This window comes from Chlorocebus sabaeus, unplaced genomic scaffold (assembly GCF_047675955.1).
Source record: "Chlorocebus sabaeus isolate Y175 unplaced genomic scaffold, mChlSab1.0.hap1 unalloc_scaffold_464, whole genome shotgun sequence".
In the NCBI taxonomy this organism is placed as follows: domain Eukaryota; kingdom Metazoa; phylum Chordata; class Mammalia; order Primates; family Cercopithecidae; genus Chlorocebus; species Chlorocebus sabaeus.
In genome coordinates this window covers 42,871-68,960 of record NW_027327775.1, presented here as the reverse complement: position 1 = coordinate 68,960, position 26,090 = coordinate 42,871, and the positions used below count along the sequence as shown (strand labels likewise).

At 55.2% G+C, this 26,090-nt stretch overlaps 1 protein-coding gene and 1 long non-coding RNA gene across 10 annotated transcripts in view; one reads left to right on the top strand and one right to left on the bottom strand.

Moving 5' to 3' along the window:
• The window catches only part of PPP2R3B (protein phosphatase 2 regulatory subunit B''beta), a 40,584-nt gene extending 30,503 nt beyond the window's left edge, over positions 1 to 10,081 (bottom strand). Inside the window, exon 1 of one of the 4 annotated variants that reach the window (XM_073014220.1) lies at positions 9,122 to 10,081. In XM_073014220.1, coding sequence (XP_072870321.1) covers positions 9,122 to 10,051 — 930 coding nt within the window. In that variant the 5' untranslated portion in view covers positions 10,052 to 10,081. Of the gene's footprint in view, positions 1 to 7,953; positions 8,055 to 9,040 lie in introns of those variants that run through there. The other 3 variants (XM_037986279.2, XM_037986283.2, XM_037986282.2) reach the window with 3 other exon arrangements.
• LOC103247479 (uncharacterized) lies at positions 9,938 to 24,829 on the top strand. Of its 6 annotated transcripts, none has more exons than XR_012092434.1 (3): positions 9,938 to 10,043; positions 20,918 to 21,063; positions 21,585 to 24,829. It is a non-coding gene; the product is annotated as an uncharacterized lncRNA (long non-coding RNA). The 6 variants fall into 6 exon arrangements; XR_012092433.1 differs by having other exon boundaries at positions 20,910 to 21,063; XR_012092435.1 differs by having other exon boundaries at positions 9,943 to 10,043; positions 20,926 to 21,063.
• Positions 24,830 to 26,090: the final 1,261 nt, after the last annotated feature.

The following is a 26,090-nucleotide window of genomic DNA, read 5'->3' as shown; positions in this document are numbered from 1 at the left end:
CACCACCTCTCACGCCCACCACAGCTCCCCACCCTCAGCGCCCCTTCCCACTCCTCTTAGGGGGACGCCCCTCTCCACGTCCTTCTCTTCCACCTCCTTCCCTTCCCTTCCAGCCGTCCCTGGATCCCTCCAGCCTTCTCATTTCCCTACTGTCCTTGAGGATTCAGAAGTCGGCCTCTGACCCCCTCTAAGTCTCCAAACAGAAGCTTAAAGACAGCCCCAGAGGGAGTGTGTTCAAACCACCAGGAGACGATTTAAACAAGTGCGCCCAGTCCCCCACGATGTGGGGCGCAAACTCACAGGGCAGAGGCGCCGCCCAGTCCCCCACCATGCGGGGCGCAAACTCACAGGGCACAGGGCAGAGGCGCCGCCCAGTCCCCCACGTTGCGGGGCGCAGACTCACAGGGCACAGGGCAGAGGTGCCGCCCAGTCCCCCACGTTGCGGGGCGCAGACTCACAGGCAGAGGCGCCGCCCAGTCTCCCACAATGCGGGGCACAAACTCACAGGGCACAGGGCAGAGGCAGTTCCCCACCATGCGGGGCGCAAACTCACAGGCAGAGGCGCCGCCCCTTGAGTTCAGACCAGCACCACACACGGACGGCCTCCCAAACGCAGCTGGGGGAACCAGATTAGGAGCCAACCTCCTGTGATCTCCCTCCCAAAGATCAAACCCGAAATGCGGGGGAAGCCAGCCGATGGAGGTGCGATCCTCACGCTCAGGCCACACGCCCCGTCCGGCCACGCCGGGTGACACACGCCCCTGCGGACTTTACTGCCACGTTTCCTCTTTCCGTACAAGGCTGTTGGAACACGGCCGGGCACAGTGGCTCACGCCTGTCATCCCAGCACTCTGGGAGGCCGAGGTGGGCGGATCACCTGACGTCGGGAGTTCAAGACCAGCCTGGCCAACACGGCGAAACCCCGTCTCTACTAAAAATACAAAATTAGCTGGGCGTGGTGGCGGGCGCCCGTCATCCCAGTAACTCCAGAGGCTGAGGCAGGAGAATCGCTTGAACTCAGGAGGCGGAGGTTGCCGTGAGCCGAGATCCCACCATGGCACTCCAGCCTGGGGGACAAGAGAGAGACTTCGTCTTAAAAAAAAAAAAAAAAAGACTTTCGGAACACAGCCTCAACATCCTGAAGTGCACACAAACACAGAGATTTAAAGACTCTGACCTGGAGCCCTCAAACCCCCTCCAGATGCAGCCCCCACTCTGCCTCCCTGGAACCCCTACGTCCTGTCCACACCCGGCGGGGCCGCCACGGGGCTCTCTATCCACTACCGTGTGCAGGGACGGGCCGTCCACACCCGGCGGGGCCGCCATGCGGCTGTCTATACACGACTGTGTGCAGGGACTGGCCGTCACAGAGGTGTGTGTGCACCACAGGCCAGCAGGGAATCGGTGAGGCCTGTTTTCAGCCTGTGTCCCCCACACTCCTACGCTGACGAGACAACACTGCCATCTGGGCCAAGGAAGGCCCTCACGGCACCCGAATCTCCACTGTCCTTCTCCCGTGGGGACACAATCGTACCACCAACCTCTAATGCTCCTAAAATGCCCAGAAGACCTTTATGCGAAATTTTCATACAGATCTCTTCACTTTTCATTCTCACTAAACACACATGTGTTCCGATGGCTTGTTTTAGAATAAAAATGTGTCTTCCATGGGCAAACACAAGGGCTTTTGTGAAGTCCTAGATGTAAAAGGCTTACGAAGGCAACCTACCCTTTGTGAGAAAATGTTTTTCTGAACATGCAAAGCTAACAGCATAGCTAGTAACAGGCAAACCCGTGGGACACGAAGATGGCTCAGAATTCTGTCCTCACCCCACAGGTGCCGTCTGCAGAGTGCGGCTTCCTCCCTGTTTGAAAGCCCTGAGAGGACAGGCTCCAGCGGATTCAAAACCTGTCCACCTCATCTCAGGAAACGGCACGGTTCTCTCTGTCAACACAAGAGGAGGGAGGGACGAGGCTCTTTACACAGTTTCCATGGTTGCAGATTCTCGAAGGTTACAAGAAGAGTTCTGAACACCTTCCTTCCTCCTCACAATGAGACTCTCATCGGTGCTGACTATGAAACCGTGAATAGGTCATTGTTATGAGGGCAGTAAGAACTGAACGCAGACAGGCACACACCTGATACAAAAGCTACGGTCCCTAGGCAAGCTCACGGCCCCCGCACGAAACCTTCAGAAACCCTGAGCTCCTGCACTGAGGGTTCTGGGTGCTTTTCTGTCTTATGACATGTTTGTTAAGAACTTCTAATGAAACATTAAAATAAGCACACCTGTGTGCATATGCACCTGTGTGCATGCACCTATGTATGTGTGTGTACACACCTGTGTGTGTGCATCTGTGTATGTGTGTATGCACCTGTGTATGTATTTGTGTGTATGCACCTGTGTGTGTATGCACCTGTGTGTATGCACCTGTGTGTGTATGCACCTGTGTGTATGCACCTGTGTGTATGCACCTGTGTGTGTGTTTGTATGCACCTGTGTATGTGTGTATGCACCTGTGTATGTGTATGCACCTATGTGTGTTTGTGTGTATGCACCTGTGTGTACCTGTGTGTGTGTTTGTGTGTATGCACCTGTGTGTACCTGTGTGTGTGTTTGTGTGTATGCACCTGTGTGTATGCACCTGTGTGTATGCACCTGTATGTTTGTGTGTATGCACCTGTGTGTATGCACCTGTGTGTTTGTGTGTATGCACCTGTGTGTGTGTGTGTGCACCTGTGTGTGTGATGCACACGCACGCATGTTTATCTCCAAATACCCAGTTCTAACGTTCTAGAATGCAGGCAGCTGGCCTGATAAAAATCACGGGTTAGGTGGATACCAAAACTACTGAGTAGCTTCCAGAAATGAGAGAAGAACTAAATAAACGGATAGAAATGTAATCAAGGAAGTGCAAGATGTGTACCCGGGAAACTACACAGCGTAGCTGAACAAAACCTGAATAAATGGAAAGTCCTTTGTTCCTGGATTGGAAAACATTGTTAAGGTATCAATGAACCCAAATTGATCCACAGATTCAAAGCAATCCCAATCAAAATTCCAACAGGCTTTTCTTGCTGGAAAGCGAGTTTTAAAGAACAGGCTTGGACTCTCACTACCGGCTTTCAAAATTTGCTGGAAAGTTACACTAATCTGGACAGGGCCATGAAGGTGAGAGGATGCACATACAGCAATGGGAATAACATAGTAATGAACACAGATGTACGTACTCAACTGACTTCCAACAACACAATTCCATGGGGGGAAAAGACTCACCAACATATGGTGCTGGGGTCCTCCCCATACCTCACCTCATACCACGTAGAAAAACTGACCTGAACTGGATCACAGGACGAAACGCAAACGTAAAACCACGAAGCTTTCTGAAGACAAACAGAAAATCTTTGACACCTTGGGCTATACAAACAGTTTGTAATAAGACACAAAAAATGAGAGTCATAAAAGAAAAAAGCTGGAAAACTAAACACTTCTGCTCTCTGAAAGACACTGAAGAAAACAAAAAGCAAGCCGGAGTCGAGAGAAATACGCACAAACCACATTGTCTTACCAAGGACTCGCCCACAGTTTTACGTGAAGAGCTCTCGCAACTCAGTGAAAACATAACCCGATTTAAAAAGCACACAAACGATCTGAACAGATGCTTCACAGCGGAAACCACATGAATGCAAAATAAGCACCTGAAAATGCGATCGAAACCGTGCCATGCTGGCCGGCTGTGCTTGCCCTCGCCTGTCATCCCAGCACTTTGGGAGGCCGAGGTGGGAGGATCCCTTGAGCCCAGGAGTTTGAGACCCGCCTGGGCAACACAGCAAGACCCCATCTCTACAAAAGTTATAAAAGCGGCCGGACGTGGTGGCACATACCTGTGGTCCCGGTTTTCAGAAGGCTGAGGTGAAGGCTGCAGTGAGGTACGATCACGCCACTGCACACCAGCCCGACAACAGAGCGAGACTCCGAGTCAAAGAAACAAACAAGAGAAACGGTCACACATTCATCGGAGTGGCTGAAATCACAAAGGCCAGCAGCATCGAGGGCTGGTGAGTGTGGAAGAGCTGGGGGAGCACCCTCCCACGTGGCGGGTGGAAATGTGAGATGGGAAAACCACTCTGGAAGACAACGGGGCTCCTTCAAGCTTTTTTGTTGCTAAGTTTCTTTAAACTTACGCTTACCATACAAGCCAGCAATTCCACACCGAGGCACTTACCCAAGAGGAATGAGATCATCCATCCACACGAACCCACACGTGCATGTTCACAACAGCCTGACTCCTAATACACAAAGAGAGGAAACGACTCACACGGCCGTCCATGTTCAATGGACACACCGTGGACCATCCTCACCACAGAACCCTACGCAGGTACGAAAGGAACCAAGACGGATGCAACCACAAGGTCCAGTGTCAGACACACGACGCTGAGTTCTAGAGGAGGACGGAACACACAACGCGGACTTCTAGAGGGGATGTAACGCATAAGGCTGACTTCTAGAGGGGACAGAACGCACAAGGCTGAGTTCTAGAGAAGGCGGAATGCACAATGGTGAGTTCTAGAGCAGAACAGACTGCACAATGCTGAGTTCTAGAGGGGAGAGAACGTACGAAAGTGAATTCTAGAGGGGATGGAACGCACGATGCTTAGTTCTACAGAGGGCGGAACGCACAATGGTGAGTTCTAGAGGTAGTAGAAAAAGCAGCTCATCCGGCCGGGCGTGGTGGCTCACGCCTGTCATCCCAGCACTTTGGGAGGCCAAGGCGGGCGGATCACCTGAGGTCAGGAGTTCAAGACCAGCCTGGCCAACACAGTGAAAGTCCATCTCTACTAAAAATACAAGAATTAGCCAGGCGTAGTGGTGGGCGTCTGTAGTCCCAGCTGCCTGGGAGGCTGAGGCGGGAGAATCATCTGAACTGCGGCAGGTGGCGGTTCCAGGGAGCCAAGACTGACATTACACCACAGCCTGGGAGACAAGAGCGAAATTCCACCTCAAAAAAAAAAAAAAAAAAAAAAAAGCAGGTCATCGACATGAAGTTCTTACTTCCCCTCATAACAACTTACTTTAAAGGTGCGTTTAGGGTGCCCCCAGCAGAAGCACCCTGGCTTGCATCATCAGCCCATCGATACTGGCATTTCCTTTCCTTTCCTTTTTTTTTTTTTTGGAGACAGAGTCTCACTTTGTTGCCCCGGCGGGAGTGCAGTGGCACAGACATAGCTCACTGCAGCCTCGAACTCCGGGGACCCTCCTGCCTCAGCCTCACGAGCAGCTGGGACTTCAGGCACGAACCACCATGCCTGGCTGATTTGATTATTTTATAGACACGGGGGAGTCTCGCTACGTTGCCCAGGCTGGGCGCAAACTCCTGGCCTCAAGTGATCCTCCCTCCTCGGCCTCCCAAAGTGCTGGGATTCAGCCACTGCACCCGGCCAATGCTCACATTTGCTAATTTGTACGACGGGTCTCTCTTCCCCAGAGATGGGAGGGAGCCATTGCAAGCAGCTGGTTACGTCCGCTTTGGATGCGTCACGTAACGTTTTCACAACGGGCAGGATGCGTTTTGTCCCAATGAACAGACACGTCCTTCTAAGTTATTCGCTTCTGAAGTAAGCCACGGGTCCCAAACAGGAAGACAAGTTTAAAGCAAACTTGAGGTCCCAGACAAGCTCAGTCACTGCTTTCTGAAAACTCCTGGCATCTCCTAAGTGCAGAATCCGGCCCCTTGCGCACCCCGGCCGCCACGCCATGATCCACACGCACCCTTCCTTCTGCTTCTCCCGTTAGACCACTCCAGTCGCTCAACACGACCTGAACATCTTACCCTTTTTCTTTTTTTTTTCTTTTTTTGAGACAGAGTCTCTGTTGTTCAGGCTGCAGTGCAGTGGTGTAATGTCGGCTCACTGTAACCTCTGCCTCCCGGGTTCAAGTGATTCTCCTACCTCAGTCTCCCGAGTAGCTGGGATTACGGGGGCCCGCTACAACACCTCGCTAATTTTTGTATTTTTGGTACAGATGGGGTTTCGCCGTGTTGGCCAGGCTGGTCTTGAACTCCTGACCTCAGGCGATCCACCCACCTCAGCCTCCCAAAGTGCTGGGATTACAGGCGTGAGCGACTGTGCCTGGTCTCATTTTCACACTCTGCCCGTCATCCCTCCTGGAACAGCCTCCCTTGGTCCTGTCCCCCATACCCAATAAACTCAGTGCATTTCCCAAGTCCCACTACTCACTTCCTCCTCAAAACTTTCTCCAGGAGAGAACTGACCTCTCCCTGCTGTGAACACCTTCGGAACTTCATTTCCTCTTGTTAGAGGCTTGTTACCCGATTTACAGAATATATCATCTTTTCCCATGCACCCAGATGGCCTTGTTTGCACAGACCTGACCTTCCGTCGATATTCCCAGCCCTAGGAGAATTCACGCAAAGTCACAACATTCAAGCATTTACCTTAGTGTCTGGCTGTCATTCAACACGTTTAATGACAAAATGGCAGCTCATCGGCAATCCCACTGAGGAAGCAAGCCGTGGAGGGGAAACCATCATCACGAGGGCACGCTTCTGGAGTCCTGGCCCTCCCCTCACATACAACTTCCTCAGTAAATGAGGGATGTGGGCAAGACTTCCTAAGGTGCTCAGGTTTTGCAGCTCACCGGGAAAGTGCATTGGGCCGGAGCTCATGAGATACGTCCTGGGGCCCTGAGTCCCTTCCTGGATCGGGATCGGGAGGGCCTGAGCCAGGCGGTCTCCAAGCTGCCTCCATTTCTGGTTCACGTTTTCGTCGACACGTACTTTTGGAAAACATTCTAGATCCATCAGAACATGGACAACCACCAGGAATTTAGAACCCAAGGAGCTCACCTCGGACTGCCACCCACCTCTCACTCAGCAAGTAGAGGCTGGTCCACTGGGGCTGGAAAACTATGGTGCTACATAAATAATCACTTCATGACACGCTTATTAGTGCTGCTGATGGAAGGCCGGTGCTCAGCGGAAAAAATTTCAAACGGTATAAACAAGTTCCAAGGGAACATTCTGAGTATTTCAGGCTTTCGTCGTATTCTCGGGTCACAAGACGCACCAGCCATATGTGTGTCTAAAACATCTGGAAGCAATGTTTTATTGCTTTAAACTGCATAGTATAAAACGACAGGAAGCATTTTAAAAAATACACTGCTGTCGGTGGGCACGGTGGCTCACGCCTGTCATCCCAGCACTTTAGGAGGCCGATGTGGGCGGATCACGAGGTCAGGAGATTGAGATCATCCTGGCTAACACGGTGAAATCCCATCTCTACCAAAAATACAAAAAAATAGCCAGGTTTCGTGGCGGTGGGCGCCTGTAGTCCCAGGTACTCGGGAGGCTGAGGCAGGAGAATGGCGTGAACCCAGGAGGCGGAGCTTGCAGTGAGCCGAGATGGTTCCACTGCACTCCAGCCTGGGTGACAGGGCAAGACTCCGTCTCAAAAAAAAAAAAGAGACTGATTGCCATCACTTTATCCTGATAACCACCTACCACACACTGGTTCCGGCCGGTTTAGAGGGGCTGCAAACTTGCTTCACCTTTTGACCTGGGGGGGCCTAACTATATATACTGCATTGAAATGTTAAGTCTCCACTCCAAGGTCAACTTGGAGTGGAGGTAACAGGCATATTTGTTCAACACCCATGGGTCAGGACTCCCTTGGTGAATATCCATAGCGCTTCCTGTAACTTCTTGCATACATACACTTGGCCAACCCACTCAGCATAAATTCCTGTCTCATGTTTTCTTTCCCCCAAGTGCTTGCTTTTAGTTTAGTTTTGTTTTTTTTTCCGGGATGGAGTCTTGCTCTGTTGCCCAGGCTAGGGTGCAGCCTCGGCCTCCCAGGTTCTAGTGATTCTCCTGCCTCAGCCTCCCGGCTTAGCTGAGATTACAAGCACATTGGCCGGAGGCTGTGCTTCTCACCTGCAGTGAATAATCACCTTCCGTGAAATAAATGACGTTCAAGAAATACAGTGGCACTCTGGGTAACATAGCAAGACCTCCTGTCTGAAAAAAAAAACAAAAAAAAACAAGAACAAAAATTAGCCTGGCGTGACGGTGCACGCCTGTAATCCCAGCTACTGGGGAGGCTGAGGCGGTAAGTCCAGCTGCTTGTGCCACTGCACTCCAGTCTAGGAGACAGAACAAGACCCTGTCTCCAAAAAAAATTTAAAATAAATGAAAAACGGGCCGGGCGCGGTGGCTCGCGTCAGTCATCCCAGCACTTTGGGCGGCCGAGGCGGGCGGATCACTTGAGGTCAGGAGTTCGAGACCAGCCTGGCCAATATGGTGAAACCCCATCTCTACTAAAAATACAAAAACGAGCCGGACGTGGTGGCGGGTGCCTGTCATCCCAGCTCCTCGGGAGGCTGAGGCAGGGGAATCGCTTGAACCCGGGAGGCGGAGGTTGCAGTGAGCCGAGATGGGGCCATGAGCCCGGGCGACAGAGCAAGACTCCGTCTCACGATAAAATTAAATCAAAATAAAATAAAGAGAGGCCGGGCGCGGTGGCTCAAGCCTGTGATCCCAGCACTGTGGGCGGCCGAGGCGGGCGGATCACTTGAGGTCAGGAGTTCGAGACCAGCCTGGCCAATATGGTGAAACCCCATCTCTACTAAAAAATACAAAAACGAGCCGGACGTGGTGGCGGGTGTCTGTCATCCCAGCTCCTCGGGAGGCTGAGGCAGGGGAATCGCTTGAACCCGGGAGGCGGAGGTTGCAGTGAGCCGAGATGGGACCACGAGCCCGGGCGACAGAGCAAGACTCCGTCTCACGATAAAATTAAATTAAAATAAAATAAAATAGAGAATGGAATAGAATAGAATAAAATAAACAGGAAGAAAGCCTTTCTACCTTTATAAATTGTGTGATATTTAGGTTAACAACTGTCAGTGACGGAATGTTCAGTACGTGGGACCTTCTGGTCTGTGTGTGTGGGGTGTGGGGGGGCTGGGTCGGGGCGGGGAACAGACTCCGTATGAAACCGTTTTGGGGTCTGACGCTCTCCCACCTGCCTCCACCGCGCAGCCACGCGTCCGCTCTGCTTCCAGAGCCACCTGCGCAGGTGTCAGCAGAAGGAAGAGTCACTTACTACTCTCGTCCCTGCGGATCTACGGGTGCCTCGAGCGTGGGGCGCGTTCCTGGGGCTGGAGGCGGCGCCCAGGGGCAGCGCGGGGCCCGGGCCGGGGGTTGCCGCGAGGTCGAGCCCGCCGGGTCTGGGGGCGGCGAGCGGGGCTGCGGGCCAGGCCCCGGGCAGCTCCCGGTCCCCCGCGGTCGGCAGGTCCCGCCCGGGCGCCTTGATCCGGCGCAGGCATTCCTGCAGCATCCGCTGCGTGCTGGCCTCGCTGAGCCAGTACAGGAACAGCTCGTCCACCTTCATCTTCAGCACCGGCTGCAGCACCTTGCCGGGCGGCATGGCGGGGGCTGGGCCCGGGGCGCCCCGGAACGCCCGCACCCCGCCCCGGGGGCTTCGGTCCGGCCCGCACGGACCTGCGTGATGCGAGCCCCGCCCGCTGAGGGGGCGCGGCGCAGGGAACAAGGCCCGCGCCTCGGGAACTGCGCAGACTCGCGGGGCGCGGGGAGACCGAGGAGGGGGCGCGGTCCGGCCCGCGCTGCTCAGGGCAGCTTCAAAACGGGCGCGCCGGCCGCGCTCCCAAACAACGGCGCCCGCGCTCACGTCACTGCGCCGCGTCATCGCGACGACGTCATCACGAGGCGACGCCGCCGCCGCTGGCCCCGAGCGCACCGCGGCCCTCGGAGCCTTTACAGGAGGCTTTGGTGGGGCCAAGCGGCTGCGGTCAGGACGGAGGAGGGGCTCTGGCGGCCGTCCCGCCCGAGCTCTTTCTGCGTTTTGGGATTTAAGAGGTGCGGCCCATGGCGGCGAGGCGGCCTTAGAGCGGCGGAGATGCGAGCATGCGCAGTGCGTGCCTGCCAGAGCGAGGGGAGGGGCAGCCTCCGCATGGAGCATGCGCCGTGCGTAGCGGTGGAGGCGCTTCCTCCGGGAGGCCGGTCGGGTGAGCATGCGCAGTGCCTGCCCGCGGGGCGCGAGGCCGAGGCTGGAAGGTGTGTGAGCGGGCGGGGCTGGGGGACGGGAGTGCGCCTGCGCAGTGGGAGGCACCGGGAACGAGCGAGCATGCGGGGTGCGCGCCCGCCGAGCTCGGGAGCGAGCGTGCGGCCTGCGGGAGCGCGCGGGGGAAAAATCAACGCAACTTTTCAATATAACGGGCTCCGTGGGACCCACAGGGCCCCGTTTCTGGTAGCTTTGCTTATCAGACAGTAAAGACAGGTTGGAGGCGTTGGACCCCTGTAAACGTTGCAGTTCTGGGATGAGCGTCCATTGCTTTGAAAATTGCAAAAATCGTCTACGTCCGGGGACCTGACGTTAGTTCTTTAAATCACTTGACCCAGGAGTTGTGTGTGTTTGTGCTTTCAAGAGTGTCCGTCAAGACATTGCGTTATCTTCTCTGTGGCACACATGCACCTCTTTCCTTTACGTCTTGCCCCCGACCCTTTTAATAATGTTTATATCAACATAGGGTTTTAGCTGGTTTTGCCCCTTTTTAGAGTAAATTCAAGGTCTTTTATGAGCCAGGGTCTCCTACTTCTGAGCTGCATCAATCGAGCTAGACTCAATAAGGAACTCTTTTTTTAAGTTTATTTATTTATTTATTGAGATGGACCCTCGCTCTGTCCCCCAGGCTGGAGTGCAATGGTGAGATCTCGGCTCACTGCAACCTCTGCCTCCCAGGTTCAAGGGATCCTCCTGCCTCAGCCTCCCGAGCAGCTGGGATTACAGGCGCCCGTCACCACGCTTGGCTAATTTTTTGTATTTTTGGTAGAGACGGGATTTCACCACGTTGGCCAGGCTGGTCTCGAACTCCTGACCTCAAATGATCCACGCGCCTCGGCCTCCCAAAGTGCTGGGATGACAGGCGTGAGCCACCGCGCCCGGCCTAAATAACTCTTTTCGTTCGTTTGAGACAGGGTTTTGGTCTGTCACCCAAGCTGCGATCTTAGCTCAGAGCAGCCTTGATCTCCCGGCTCAAGCAATCCTCCAACCTCAGCCTTCCAAGCAGCTGGGACAACAGGCACACGCCACCATGCCTGGCTAATTTTTAATTTTGTTGTTGATAGGGAGAAGGTCTGGCTCTGTTGCCCAAGCTGGTCTCACACTCCTGGCCTCAAGCCCTCCTCCTGCCTTTGCCTCTGTCTTGGCCTCCTGGGATTCCAGGCGTGAGCCACCGCGCCCGGCGTCAATCAGTCATCAACGATGGTTTTGTGTTGCGTCCGTCCTGATTTCAATTTCAGGTTGTGTGCCATGACTGGACATAAAAATCCGAGCGCTCTTGGTCAGAAGAGCCGCATCACGCAGGAATTCTGTGAACTTATTTTGACTAACCGGGAAGCACACGTGTGTGTGTGTGTGTGCGCGCGACCCCGTGATTTCTGCGGGGCAGTGGATATATTAATACAGATCTCTGTTTAGAGTGTGTCTCCTACACAGGCGTCTTTTCAAAGAACAAACGTGGTGTTCATTGAGTCCCTGTGTGAGGCATCACTGCGGTTGTGAGGGGAAAGGGTTCCTTTCAACGCTAGCACAAGAGGGCTTTATCTGCCAGGGTCCTGGGGCGCAGTGGTGAGGCCCAGGGCCAACGGGACAGAAATAAACTCAGGGCAGAAACAGAATGTTTCTTCAGTCTGCGCTGGGGCCTCGGCGCAGGCTCTGCTGTGGGAGAACAAAGAGGTGCTGTCGGGCCCCCAGGCCGGCAGGGCATGAGGTGTGCAGAGCTTGCTGGGATGTGGCCAGCTCCAATTATCCAAGCTGCCCTACAGCAGGATGGACGCCCTGCCCGTTCGGGTGTGTCCGTCTTGCAGGGCCGCTGGGTGGCCAGTGGAGTCGTCCTGGGGAGAGAACAGTGAGGGCAGGCCGGGTGCAATGGCTCACGCCTGTCATCCCAGCACTTTGGGAGGCCGAGGCAGGAGGATTGTTCGAACCCAGGAGGTCAAGACCAGCCTGGGCAACATGGCAACACCCCATCTCTAGAGAAAATGTGAAAGTTAGCTGGACATCGTCGTGTGCACCTGTGGTCCCAGCTACTCGGGAAGCTGAGGTGAGAGACCGTAACTGTGGCAGGAGGAGGCCAGGCACTGTGACGGATACCTCCTCGCAAACCTGGGGGCAGTGGCAGGCGCCTGTAATCCCAGCTACTTGGGAGGCTGAGGCAGGAGAATTGCTTGAACCTGGGAGGCGGAGGTTGTGGTGGGCCGGCATCGTGCCACTGCACCCCAGCCCGGGCAGCAGAGTGAGACTCCATCTCAAAAAAATAAGTAAAAATAAAAAGCGAGAACGGGGAGGGAAGAGTAGAGAGGAAGATCCCGGAAGACTCTGATCCTCTGTGGGATGTAGACCCAGGAACAAAGCTGGGTCAGCTTCCTTGGGAGGTGAGGAAGGTGGGAGCCATGACGGTTGTAGAGGGAGAGCAGCTCCTCCCTTCACCTACCTGAACCCGGGTCTCCTGTGTGGCCACAGCCTCTGCAGCCCACAGGGCCCCACGTTGTGAGGTTCACACACCTGCAGCTGCTCAGAAATGCAAACTCACCCCCTGCATGACGTGCTCTGGATATCAGTCGGCCTTCACACCATAGCCCTGGGCTGGCCCAAAGCTCCCAGCTAGGCGTATGCAGTGAGAGCTCAAACAGGGATCAAGTTTCTATCTGCTGCTTGCGTTCCGCATGATGACTTACAAAAAGAAAAAAGAAAGAAAGAAAGAAATCCTGGCCGGGCGCGGTGGCTCACGCCCGTCATCCCAGCACTTTGGGAGGCCGAGGCGGGCGGATCACGAGGTCTAGAGATCGAGACCAGCCTGGCCAACATGGTGAAACCCCATCTCTACTAAAAATACAAATGTCAGCCAGGCGAGGTGGCAGATGCCTGTAGTCCCAGCTACACAGGAGGCTGAGGCAGGAGAATTGCTTGAACCCGGGAGACTGACATTGCAGTGAGTCGAGATCGTGCCATTGCAGTCCAGCCTGGGTGACAGAGCGGGACTCTGTCTCAAAAACAGAACAAAACAAACAGAAATAATCTCTGTTTCTGTCAGTTGACTCCAAAGCAGCCACAAATGCATGTAAGTTTGACGTAAAGTCAGTTTTCTCTCAAAGTAGCTAATGAGTTTTGTGTGAAGGTTCTTTTCTTTTTCTTTTTTCTTTTTTATTTTGGAGACGGAGTCTCGCTCTGTCGCCCAGGCTGGAGTGCAATGGCGCGATCTCGGCTCAATCCAACTTCTGCCTCCCGGGTTCACGCCGTCTCCTGCCTCAGCCTCCCCAGTAGCTGGGACTACAGGCGCCCGACCACCACACCCGGCTCATTTTTTCTATTTTTAGTAGAGACGGGGTTTCACCGTGTTAGCCAGGATGGTCTCGATCTCCTGACCTCGTGATCCGCCTGCCTCGGCCTCCCAAAGTGCTGGGATGACAGGCGTGAGCCACCGCGCCCGGCCTTTTTTTATTTATTTTTGAGACAGGGTCTTGCTCTGTCTGTCACCCAGGCTGGAGTGCAGTGGCATCGTCATAGTTCACTGTAGCCTCAACCTCCCAGGCTCAAGCAATCCTCCCACCTCACCCTCCAAGTAGCTGGGACCACAGGTATGTGCCACCACACCTGGCTAATTTTTGTATCTTTTTGTAGAGGTGGGCATCTTGCTTTGTTGCCCAGGCTTGTCTCAAACTCCTGACCCCAAGCGATCCTCCTGCCTCGGCCTCCCAGAGTGATGCGGTCACACCTGTCATCCCAGCACTTTGGGAGGCCGAGGTGGGCGGATCACAAGGTCAGGAGTTCGAGACCAGCTTGGCCAATATGGTGAAACCCCCGTCTGTATTAAAAATGCAAAAATTAGGCCGGGCGTGGTGGCTCACGCCTGTCATCCCAGCACTTTGGGAGGCCGAGACAGGCGGATCACGAGGTCAGGAGATCGAGACCATCCTGGCTAACACGGTGAAACCCCGTCCCTACTAAAAAATACAAAAAACTAGCTGGGCGAGGTGGCGGGCACCTGTAGTCCCAGCTACTCGGGAGGCTGAGGCAGGAGAATGGCGTAAACCTGGGAGGCGGAGCTTGCGGTGAGCCGAGATGGCGCCACTCACTCCAGCCTGGGCAACAGGGCAAGACTCCGTCTCAGAAAAAAAAAAAAAAATGCAAAAATTAGCCGGATGTGGTGGCGGGCACCTGTAATCCCGGGTACTCGGGAGGCTGAGGCAGGAGAATGGCTTGAACCCGGTGGGGGCGGAGGTTGCAGTGAGCTCAGAAGGTGCCACTGCTCTCCGGCCTGGGCGACAGAGCGAGACGCCCTCTGAAAAAAAACAAAGACCGTAACTGTGGCAGGAGGAGGCCAGGCACTGTGACGGATACCTCCTCGCAAACCTGCGGAAGACAGGATGGAAAGGGTGCTGTGGGTCAAGGTTCCCAGGGACGTCTGCAAGCTGTGGGGCTTTTCATGAGCTCCCGGGAGAGAGCACCCCGGTGAGGGTCTTCCTACCTCTTCGTAACTGCTTCAGGCCGTGTCCTCATCCGTCTTCCAGAAACCAGGAACCGTTCACACAGACCCCCGCTTTTGTCCCGAGCGGCCTCCGCCGCCACTTGCTTGGCAAAATAAAAGGTAAGTGGAAAAAGCCCCGCTTTCCGTTTTCATCTCTAATTGAATTCTCTGCTGACCTGTCGGTTCCCCACGGCTGTGTGTCGGGTTCTGATGAGGAGGAAAAGACAGTCTGTGTTTGGATAATACGATGTTCAGCAAAACCTTCAACGCAATTTCCTCTCCCCAGAGACGGTGTATCTTCTAGGATTGAATGAAATCCCTTATTCGTAGGGAAAAACGTTCCAATTTCATCTGAATATTCAGCGTGCCGCCGCGGCCGCGGTGATGGATGGATGGCGTGTGGAAATACCACGGTTCCAGCCGTCAGACGTCCACTCCCTGAAGAAATAAGGAAGCCCGTTCACTTTTCTATCAGGCGCCGAAATGTGCCTTGCGTGGCGAGGGCCCCGGCCTTCTCTGATTACCTTACTCATCCCATCTCCGTTTAAAAGGAGAAAAAAAAGAAAAAAGGTCGTGTGGTCACCAATGAAGAATTAATGGAAGCGAGACCGGGCGACGGATGCGGGGCCGAGGGAGGGCCAGAGGCGGCCGCCACGTGCCGCTGTTTACATGAAGTCGCAGAGATTCCAGGGACGAGTGACGTCGCCTTGTCAGAAGCTGCTGGGCCAGGGGAACCTGACAACTCTCTCCTAAGATGAATTTAGAAAACGGGAAGATTGAATCTGTGGAGGTGATGGAGGATCAGAAGCCCATCATGACCGACACAGGGTCGTCGCCAGCCCGGAGGATGAGGCTTCTGACTTCCAGGGTGCGGACGGGACTCAGAACCGGGGGTGGGACCGTGTCAAGCCTGGGAATCGGTGGCCAGAAATGAAAAGACTGTGAGCCTGGGACGAGCGGTGGCCGGGCTCTGTGGTGGCTTTTTATCATATTCTAGGAGATTTTCGGGAGGAAATGTTTGCAGAGGACACGCAGACGGCGTTTTCTTTTCTCTCTCTCTCTTTTTTTTTTTTTTTTGAGACGGAGTCTCACTCTGTCGCCCAGGCTGGAGTGCTGTGGCGCAATCTCAGCTCACTGCAAGCTCCGCCTCCCGGCTTCAAGCGATTCTCCTGCCTCAGCCTCCCGAGTACCCAGGATGACAGGCACCTGCCACCACGCACGGCTCATTTTTATATTTTTAGGAGAGACGGGGTTTCACCGTGTTGACCAGGCTGGTCTCGATCTCCTGACCTCATGATCCACCCGCCTCGGCCTCCCGAAGTGCTGGGGATGACAGGCAGGAGCTGCCGCGCCCGGCCAGCATTTTCTATCTTTAGTTCACCCACTGACTGCGTGTATTTTGGTGGTGTTCATCGTAGTAATACATGTCATGTGCCTGTCTCTGATTGAACTCATTAGAAACAGGTTTTCCTATGTGCATCTCTTATTTTTCTTGGTCATGCGTGGAGCTGAGGTCTCTTTTTCTCTCTCTTTCTCTCTTCCTTTGGAGACAGGGCCTCGCTCTGTTACCCAGGCTGCAGTGTGGTTTTACGATCCCACCTGCAGCCTCCACCTCCCAGGCTCAAGTGATCCTCCAACCTCAGCCTCCTGAGCAGCCGTGCACCACCACGCCCGCCTAATTTTTTTCATTTTTTTTCTAGAGACGGGTTGTGACTATGTTGCCCAGGCTGGTCTCAAACTCATGGCCTCAAGCAATCCTCCTGCCTCAGCCTCCCAAAGTGCTGGGATTTCAGGCGTGAGCCTCCGCACGCAGCCTGGAATCCTTTTAATAAGTACCTTCCTCTTATCCACGACCCAGAACGTCATCACACTGTAAGCAGTCATTTAGGGTTTTGAAATAATTATATTTTTAATTTTTTTTTTTTTTTTTTTGAGACGGAGTCTCACTCTGTCGCCCAGGCTGGAGTGCAGTGGCCAGATCTCAGCTCACTGCAAGCTCCGCCTCCCGGGTTTACGCCCTTCTCCTGCTTCAGCCTCCCGAGTAGCTGGGACTACAGGCACCTGCCACCACACCCGACTAATTTTTGTATTTTTAGTAGAGACGGGGTTTCACTATGTTAGCCAGGCTGGTCTCCAACTCCTGGCCTCGTGATCCGCCCGCCTTGGCCTCCCAAACTGCTGCGATGACAGGCGTGAGCCACCGCGTCCAGCCTAATTTTTGTATTTTTAGTAGAGACGGGGTTTCGCCATGTTGGCCAGGATGGTCTCGAACTGCTGACCTCAAGGGAACTGCCCGCCTCAGCCTCCCAAAGTGCTGGGATGACAGGTGTGAACCACCGCCCACGGCCTGGCTTCTTATTTGGAAATAGCGTCCTTGCAGATGTGATTAACTGAAGGACCTGGAAATGAGATCGTCCTGGAATAGGACCGGTTCTGAATCTAATGACAGACATCGTTCTGAGAGACAGAAGAGGAGACACAGACACAGAGGAGGAGGCCACGTGGAGACGGAGGCAGAGACTGGAGTGATGCGGCCACAAGCCCAGGGACGCCGGGAGCCCCCAGGAGCTGGGAGAGGCAGGAGGGATTGTTCCCTAGAGCCTCTGGAAGGAACGCAGCCCTGAGACACCTTCATCTCAGACTCATGATATGTCCAGGACAAGGACAGGATCGATTCCTGTTGTTTTAACCTGCCAACGAGCAACAGCGAATGCACTGGTGACGTGGACCCATCTGTGCGTCCGTGTGCTTTGTGTGAGCCTAAAATCCGGACGTGGTCGTCGAACGGCCCAGAGGGACTTGCGGAGAAGTGGCCGGACGAGGCTGCCCCAGTCACCACGGCCGTCTCCTCCTGCCCCTGCCCCCCGCACACACCCTCCAGGACTGAAGCGGCCGTGGGCTGGCCGGGCAGGCGCCATCTGCCGTCTTTGTCTCCCGAAGGAGCCTGTGTGGAAGGAACGCCTCCGGGGAGAACAGCTGCCGTCCGGGTGCCGTTCTGGCTGCACGGATCCCGGGGGTTATTTTCAGGCCTGTTCTTCGTGCCCCAGAGGTCAGGGAGCAGCAGATTTCAGGAAGCCTTGGCCACGCGCTGCGTTATTGCTGCCGTTGAGTTCCTGGTTCCAGAATCCGAGGAATGCGATTCACTCTTAATCCCCCACCTTCAAGGCTTTGTCAGGCATTTCCGTGCAGAAACACACTTTTTTTTTTTTTTTTTTTTTTGAGACAGAGTCTTGCTGTGTTTCCCGGGCTGGAGTGCAGTGATGCGATCTCGGCTCACTGCAGCCTCCACCGCCCGGGTTCAAGCGATTCTCCTGCCTCAGCCTCCTGAGTAGCTGGGACTACAGGCACCTGCCACCACATCTGGCTAATTTTTGTATTTTTAGTAGAGACGGGGTTTCACCACGTTGGCCAGGCTGGTCTCGAACTCCTGACCTTGTGATCCACCCGCCTCGGCCTCCCGAAGTGCTGGGATGACAGGCGTGAGCCACCGCGCCCGGCTGCCTTCAGACACCTGCTCTCACCTCCATGCGCACACCTGGTTCTCAGCACCCGTGGCAGGCAGGCCGCTGAATAGGGCCTCGGCTGGGGTTTGCAGAGGTTTTCTGGGAAAAGCTACTGCAATTCAGGCGAGATAGGCAGATCTGGAGAATTCCACGGTCCCGGGGACCCAGGGCAGCTGTCGTGATTGTGGGGTGCAAGGAGCTGGTGGCCAGGTGGATCCCAGGCATGACAGCGGGTTCCACGGTGAGCTCTGGAAAACAGCTCGGGTCCTGGATTTTATATCTGGGAATCTGCTGACCACACTTGCCCACTGCTTTAGTCATAGTGTTCAGAGCAGCTACTTTTAGGCCGGGCGCGGCGGCTCACGCCTGGAATCCCAGCACTTTGGGAGGCCGAGGCGGGAGGATCACCTGAGGTCAGGAGTTCAAGACCAGCCTGGCCAACACGGTGAAACCCCGTCTCTACTAAAAATACAAAAATGAGCCGGGCGTGGTGGCAGGTGCCTGTAGTCCCAGCTACTCGGGAGGCTGAGGCAGGAGAATGGCTTGAACCCGGGAGGCGGAGGTTGCCGTGAGCCGAGATCGCGCCCCTGCACTCCAGCCTGGGGGACAACGAGACTCTGTCTAAAAAAATAAACATAAAAAAGTCAATGCTCTGTGAAAATAGAGCCCGGGGACCACGGACCCGCTAGGCACAGTCTCAAGCCACCTAGAGGAAGATAGAAAAGGGTTTTCTTTTAGATCAGTGAGATTTAAATAAGAATGGAGAGAGCACCCAGGGAGGCACAGCTGTGGTTCTGCCTCTCTGCAAAGCCAGCTGGGCAGCCCCGCCAGGAATTCCGAGGGCCGAAAGGGGCCGTGTCCGCCCCCCCATCCTAGAAATAGTCTCGGAGTCTGGGTGGGCGCCGGGGACGGGCTTTCAACAGCTCTCCTGGCCCCAACGTTCCATCCACACATTCCACGACCGGGACAGCCGCCCCCTGCCAGGGATTCGCCGGGGGTCACGCCGAGCGGCAGGAATGCTCGCGCCCGATTTAGACATCCCGCTTGGCATCTGAGGTCTGCAGGAGGAATTTTGCTTTTCCGCTGGGCTGGTCAGGGAGGAAGGAAGCTGGGGAGAAGCCGGGAGCCCCAGCCTCCACAGTGCCTGCCCTTCCAATAAACGAGCCAGGCCCCCGGACGGGGATGGCAGCCCCCCTCGTAGGCAGCATGACCTCAGGCCTGGGGAATGTGCCACCTTCCGAAGGAGAAGGGCGCTGGGTGCCCCCCGCGGGGAACCTTGACACAGCGTCTCCCTCCTTCCTCCAGGGCCCACGGCCGAGCTCGGTGCTGCCGGAGACCTGGGGGTGTGGGGTGTGGGGTGCAGAGCAGAGGAGAACCCCAATCCCCGGGACTTAGGTCTTTTTCTCTGCAGTAAGAGGACCTGCGTGGTTACCACCCGGGAGCCCTTGTCTTTGCGGCTCAGCTGTGTTTAGGTGCCCGTTGCTGGGTGATACGGGGAGACACAAACAGACCTCGGTCAGCCGGGGCCGGGGCAGGAGCAGGTGCAGCTGGACTGCAGGGCAAGGGCCGGCTGCTGCCCACAATCATACTGAGAAGCACGTCACAGCCGTTGCAGGGGAAATGGCTCCTTTTATTTTTTATTTATTTGATAATGATGGTTTTTGGTTTTTTTTTTTTTTTTTTTTTTTTTGAGACGGAGTCTCGCTCTGTCGCCCAGGCTGGAGTGCAGTGGCCGGATCTCAGCTCACCACAACCTCCGCCTCCCGGGTTCGAGTGATTCTCCTGCCTCAGCCTCCTGAGTAGCTGGGGTGACAGGTGCCCACACCGTCCCTGGCTAATTTTTGTATTTTTAGTGGAGATGGGGTCTCGCCGTGTTGGCCACGCTGGTCTCGAACTCCTGACCTCAGGTGACCGATCCACCGGCCTCGGCCTCCCAAAGTGCTGGGGTTTCAGGCGTGGGCCACCGCGCCCGGCCTGTTTTAAAAATTATTTTATTATTATTAGTTTTGAGACAGAGTTTCGCTCCTGATGTCCAGGCTGGAGTGCGGTGGCACCATCTCGGCTCACCGCAACCTCCGCTCCCGGGTTCAAGCGATTCTCCTGCCTCAGCCTCCTGAGTAGCTGGGATGACAGGCACCTGCCACCGCGCCCGGCCAATTTTTATTTTGTTTTGTTTTGTTTTTTGAGAGGGAGTCTTGCTCTGTGGCCCAGGCTGGAGTGCAGTGGTGCGATCTCGGTTCACTGCAACCTCCACCTCCCGGGTTCACACCATTCTCCTGCCTCAGCCTCCTGAGTAGCTGGGACCACAGGCACCTGCCACCACGCCCGGCTAGTTTTTGTATTTTTAGTAGAGACGGGGTTTCACCATGTTGGCCAGGCTGGTCTCGATCTCCTGACCTCGTGATCCGCCCGTCTTGGCCTCCCAAAGTGCTGGGATGACAGGCGTGAGCCACCGCGCCCGGCCTTGTTTTATTTTTATTTTTTATTTTTTTGCAAGGAAGGAATGAGGGGATTTATTGAGAACGGAAGGACATTGCACAGCGTGGGAGCAGCCCGAGCAGAGGAGCTGAAAGACTAAAGGGATGGGCTTTTAAAGACGTTTAATTAAAAGGAATTAAATTTCCCTCATGACATTTAGAAAAAAAACAACAAAAAAAGTCCAAATGGTGCAAAACAGTCAGCTTGCTTTGTGCCCGGGCAGCGGCGTCCGGAACCTCATTAGAATAGAACCGGAAGCGTCTGGATTTTAACTTTCACCCTCCGAGCTGCAGAATTCTCATTAGCCGCAGATGAAAGATGAAAGAGAGATGAGAGAAGTCACCAATTTTCTCTAATTATTTAGCAATTAAGCATCCCAGCACCCCAGGTGGCGTGGACTCACGCGGCTCTTCAACCGAATACCTGAAATTCGTGATAAAAAAATGGATGAAGGCCTGGTGTTCACGTCGTGGCTGATGAACGCTGTCCGGGTCTTGTTCTCCTGTTCGTTTACCGCGGTACGTAACACGGGCAGAACCTAGAATTCACCTTTTGCGACGTTTTTTGTTTGTTTTTGTTTCTTTGTGTTTGAGACGGAGACTCACTCTGTCGCCCAGGCTGGAGTGCAGTGGCCGGATCTCAGCTCACTGCAAGCTCCACCTCCCGGGTTCACGCCATTCTCCTGCCTCGGCCTCCAGAGTAGCTGGGACTACAGGCGCCACCACCTCGCCCGGCTAGTTTTTGTATTTTTAATAGAGACGGGTTTTCCCATATTGGCCAGGCTGGTCTCGATCTCCTGACTTCCTGATCCACCCGCCTCAGCCTCCCAAAGTGCTGGGATGACAGGCGTGAGCCGCTGCACCAGGCCAAGAATTAGTATTATGTTGAGAGCAAAATTAGAAATGCCTATATGTATATATAATATATATATATTAGAATAAATTATTTTATTATTATAAATTATTAATTAATAATTTTAATTCGGACACTCCCAAGTCTCAGTCTGTTTAGTAAATACTTTTTTTTTCTTTTTTTTAAGACAGAGTTTCACTCTCGTTACCCAGGCTGGAGTGCAGTGGCGCGATCTCGGCTCACCTCAACCTCCGCCTCCCGGGTTCAAGCGATTCTCCTGCCTCAGCCTCCTGAGTAGCTGGGATGACAGGTGCTGTCACCACGCCCGGCTAATTTTTTATTTTTTTAGTAGAGACGGGATTTCTCCACGTTGGCCAGGCTGGTCTCGAACTCCTGACCTCAGGTGATCCACCCACCTCGGCCTCCCAAAGTGCTGGGATGACAGGTGCAAGCCATTGAGCCCGGCCGGTAAACATTATTAATTTATTCCTTTTTTTTTTTCTCTGAGACAGAGTCTCACTCTGTCACCCAGGCTAGAGGGCAATGGCTCAATCTCTGGTCACTGCAACCTCCGCCTCCCGGGTTCAAGCGATTCTCCTGCCTCAGCCTCCCGAGTAGCTGGGACTCCAGGCATAAGCCAGCACCACGCCCGGCTAATGTTTGTGTTTTTAGTAGACACCGGGTTTCGCCGTCTCTCCCAGACGTGAGGCTGGTCTTGAACTCCCGACCTCAAGCAATCCACCCGCCTCGGCTTCCCAAAGTGCTGGGATTCCAAAGGGTGTGTGAGCCCCCCGCGCCTGGCCTTGTGTGTTCCGGTAACCGTAACGTCTCCGGGCGAGGATCTCTAACAACGGGTCCGCCCGGACAGCACGTGGCCTGATCTGAAGCCGGGCTGGAGACACGGTCTGGACCCCACGCTCCCGCCCGAGGCCGCCTCCAGCCGGATCCCGCCCCTGGGAGCCGTGCAAACATCATAAATCCTGCTAATTGCCACGTTCCCTGCAGCCAGAATCCGTGGTCTGTCTACAGTGGCCTCACAGTCTCCAGCCAAGAGTTTCAATCTTTGCTTCTGGACAAATATTACCGAGAAACGTCCGCACAGCCCGGGCGCCCGGCTCCCACATCACAGGGTCTGCGTCTCAGAAACCCACTTGTGTGTGCCGGGAGCCGACGTCAGGCCAGATCGGCAGACGCCCGGACGCGCTAATCCCCCCACCACCGCCTTCCAGGCCACCTGGCCACACAGGACGCTCCGGGCTTCCCGTAAGAACGGCCGTGCCTGTGACCTGCGGGTGGGGTCGCCTCCCCGGCGTGCTTGCCAGGTGAGGCAGGGTGTGGCTTATCTGGGGCCGCTCACCTGGGGTTCACCTGCGTGAGGGGGTCCTGCCCACGGCTCTGCCACGGAATGGAATAATCGGGGCACTGCGTGGCAGCTCCTTGTCCCTGACCCAGCCCGAGGCGCCTTCTGCCCTCCTGTCTCACCCGCTCTGCCCACAGGTGCCCCCACAGAACGGGGTCCGTGCAGCGCTGGGACCGGTCGCCGTAGCATATCCTCCTGACAGAGACGGAAAGAAACCGGCTGTTCGATTTTAAAAATTAAAAAAAAAAGGGAGCGCCTTCTGCAGGCAAATGAAAGGCGTACAGGCTCCTGTCAGAAAATTCTGGAACGCGATAAAGGAAAAAAAATAAATGAGTTCGAGAAGACTTTGAGAAGCGTCGCAGCCCAAACAGCCTCGGTCTCTAGAGAACGGTTGGGAATATACACGTTCTGGCTCGTCTCCCCGCGGAACTTTTATTTGATTTTTAGTTTTTTGAGACGGAGTCTCGCTCTGTCGTCCAGGCTGGAGGGTGGTGGCCCGATCTCGGCTCACGGCAGCCTTCGCCTCCCAGTTCAAGTGATTCTCCTGCCTCAGCCTTATGAGTAGCTGGGATGACAGGCACCTGCCACCACGCCCGGCTAATTTTTGTATATTTATTAGAGACGGGGTTTCACCATGTTGGCCAGGCTGGTCTTGAACTCCTGACCTCGTGATCCACCCGCCTCGGCCTCCCAAAGTGCTGAGATGACAGGCGTCAGCCACCGTGCCCGGCCCCTCTATTTTTCTTATGAGCAGCTCCCTCCCTTCCGCTCCTCTCCCCTCTCCTCTTTTGAGAGGGGGTCTGTCTTACTCTGTCGCCCAGGCTGGAGTGCGGTGGCCCGATCTCGGCTCACGGCAACCTCCACCTCCCGGGTTCCAGCGATTCTCCTGCCTCAGCCTCATGAGTAGCTGGGATGACAGGCACCTGCCACCACACCCGGCTAATTTTTGTATATTTATTAGAGACGGGGTTTCACCATGTTGGCCAGGCTGGTCTCGAACTCCCGACCTCAGGTGATCCGCCCGCCTCGGCCTCCCAAAGTGCTGGGATGACAGGCGTGAGCCACCGTGCTTCTCTTGCTGTCTAAATTTTGTTTTGGGCCGGGCGCGGTGGCTCACACCCGCAATCCCGGCACTTTGGGAGGCCGAGGCACGAGGATCTCCGGAGACCAGGAGTCTGAGTGTCTCCCAGCCTGGGTCACATAAGGAGACCATGTGTCTAAAAATAATAAAATATACATTAGCTGGGACTAGTGACGTGGGTGCCTGTCGCCCCGGCTCCTGAAGAGGCTGAGGCGGGAGGATCACTTTAGCCCCGGAGCTGGAGGCTGGCATGAGCCATGATCTCACCACCGCACTCCAGCCCGGGCGACGGAGCAAGATGCCACCTCAAAAATAATAAAAACAAGGCCGGGCACGGCGGCTCGCACCTGTCATCCCGGCACTTTGGGAGGCCGAGGCAGGTGCATCACCTGAGGTCGGGAGTTCGAGACCAGCCTGGCCAACATGGTGAAACCCCGTCTCTACTAAAAATACAAAATTACCTGGGCGTGGGGGCAGGTGCCTGTCACCCCAGCTACTCGGGAGGCTGAGGCAGGAGAATCACTGGAACCCGGGAGGCGGAGGTTGCCGTGAGCCGAGATCGGGCCACCGCACTCCAGCCTGGGGGACAGAGCACCACGTCTGTCTCAAAAAATAACATAGGGAAAAAAAGATAATAAAAGCCATTGTTTTCATGCTGCAGACACAGCCCACAGGCCAGGGCATCAGCGTCTTGTGAGGGGTTCCAGGGAACGTCTAAGGGAGACACAGGCTGGTCCAGCCGCCTCCCACCCTGCCTGGCCGGGCGTCCTGAGCCAGCCGCCTCAGTGGGAGAAAATATTCACTCTGAAAACTCTCAGAGCCGCCACCTGCTCCCGGCGCCCGTCTGCCCTGGTTCTCGGGCTCCGGAGCCCGCCCTGTCCAGACCTCCCAGGCCCTGTCGGGGATCCCGATAAATGGGGACGGCGTTCGCGGCAGGACCCCCGCCCCGTCTCATGTATTTCGCCACCCGGATAAAATGAGTGTTTTCACAGCTGCCGTTCATTTTTTTTAGTTTGACCCCGAGGAAGGCACGAAGGAGTTCGAGGCACCTGCGGCCGGGTTGGGGCGAGGCCGCGGGATTTCGGGACGGGGACACGGCGGGGAGGTTCCGGGGGAGCCACACCACGTAGGTGGCGGCCGGCTCGGGCCTGCGAGGCCCCGATGTTGCTGAAAGATTTATCACCTGCTCTGCCTCGGAGACGGGGAAGAAAAACACAGACTGGAAGTGGTTCTGGCTGACGGACGGACCCCCGGGGAACCGTCCCCAAATACCCCTTTTCTTTCTCCGTTCGGTCACAGCCTCCAGGCCCTGCCCGGGCTGAGCTGGGCCTCGTGGCTGCTTGTTGAGTGTCCACGGAGCCCGGGATGCTGTGCCGGGTGCCAGGTGGGTGAGGGGGTGACTGTGAGGTTCCCTCGTCTCTAGTGGAGACATCAGGAGAGTAGACAAAGAAAATAGTATCTAACTGCTGCCTGTGATGAGGGTTTGTTTTTTTTTTAAAAGGGAGTCTCGCTCCGTCCCCCAGGCTGGAGTGCACGGGCGCGACCTCGGCTCACCGCAACCTCCACCTCCCGGGTTCAAGCGATTCTCCTGCCTCAGCCTCCCGAGTAGCTGGGACGACAGGCACCTGCCACCTCACCCGGCTCATTTTTGTATATTTATTAGAGACGGGGTTTTACCTTGTTGGCTGGGCTGGTTTCGAACTCCTGACCTCAGGTGATCCACCGGCCTTGGCCTTCTTTCCTTCCTCCCTTCCTTCCTTCCTCCCTTCCTTCCTTCCTTCCTTCCTTCCTTCCTTCCTTCCTTCCTTCCTTCCTTCCTTTCCTTCCTTCCTCCTTCTTCCTTCCTTCCTTCCTTCCTTCCTTCCTTTCTCTCTTTCTTTCTCTTTGCTTCCTTCCTTTCTTTCTTTTCTCTGTCTTTCTTTCTTTCTCTCCTTCCTTCCCTTCGTTCCTTCCTTCCTTCCTTCCTTCCTTCCTTCCTTCCTTCCTTCCTTCCTTCCTTCCTTCCTTCCTTCCTCCCTCCCTCCCTCCCTCCCTCCCTTCCTTCCTTCCTTCCTTCCTTCCTTCCTTCCTGCCGTGCTCTTCTTTTCTATTCATTTATTTTTAAGACAGGGTCTCGCTCTGTCTCCCAGGCCGGAGTGCAATGGCGCGATCTTGGCTCACCGCAGCCTCCGCCTCCCAGGTTCAAGCGATTCTCCCGCCTCAGCCTCCCGAGCCGCTGGGACCACCTGCGTGGACTCCCACACCCGGCCGAC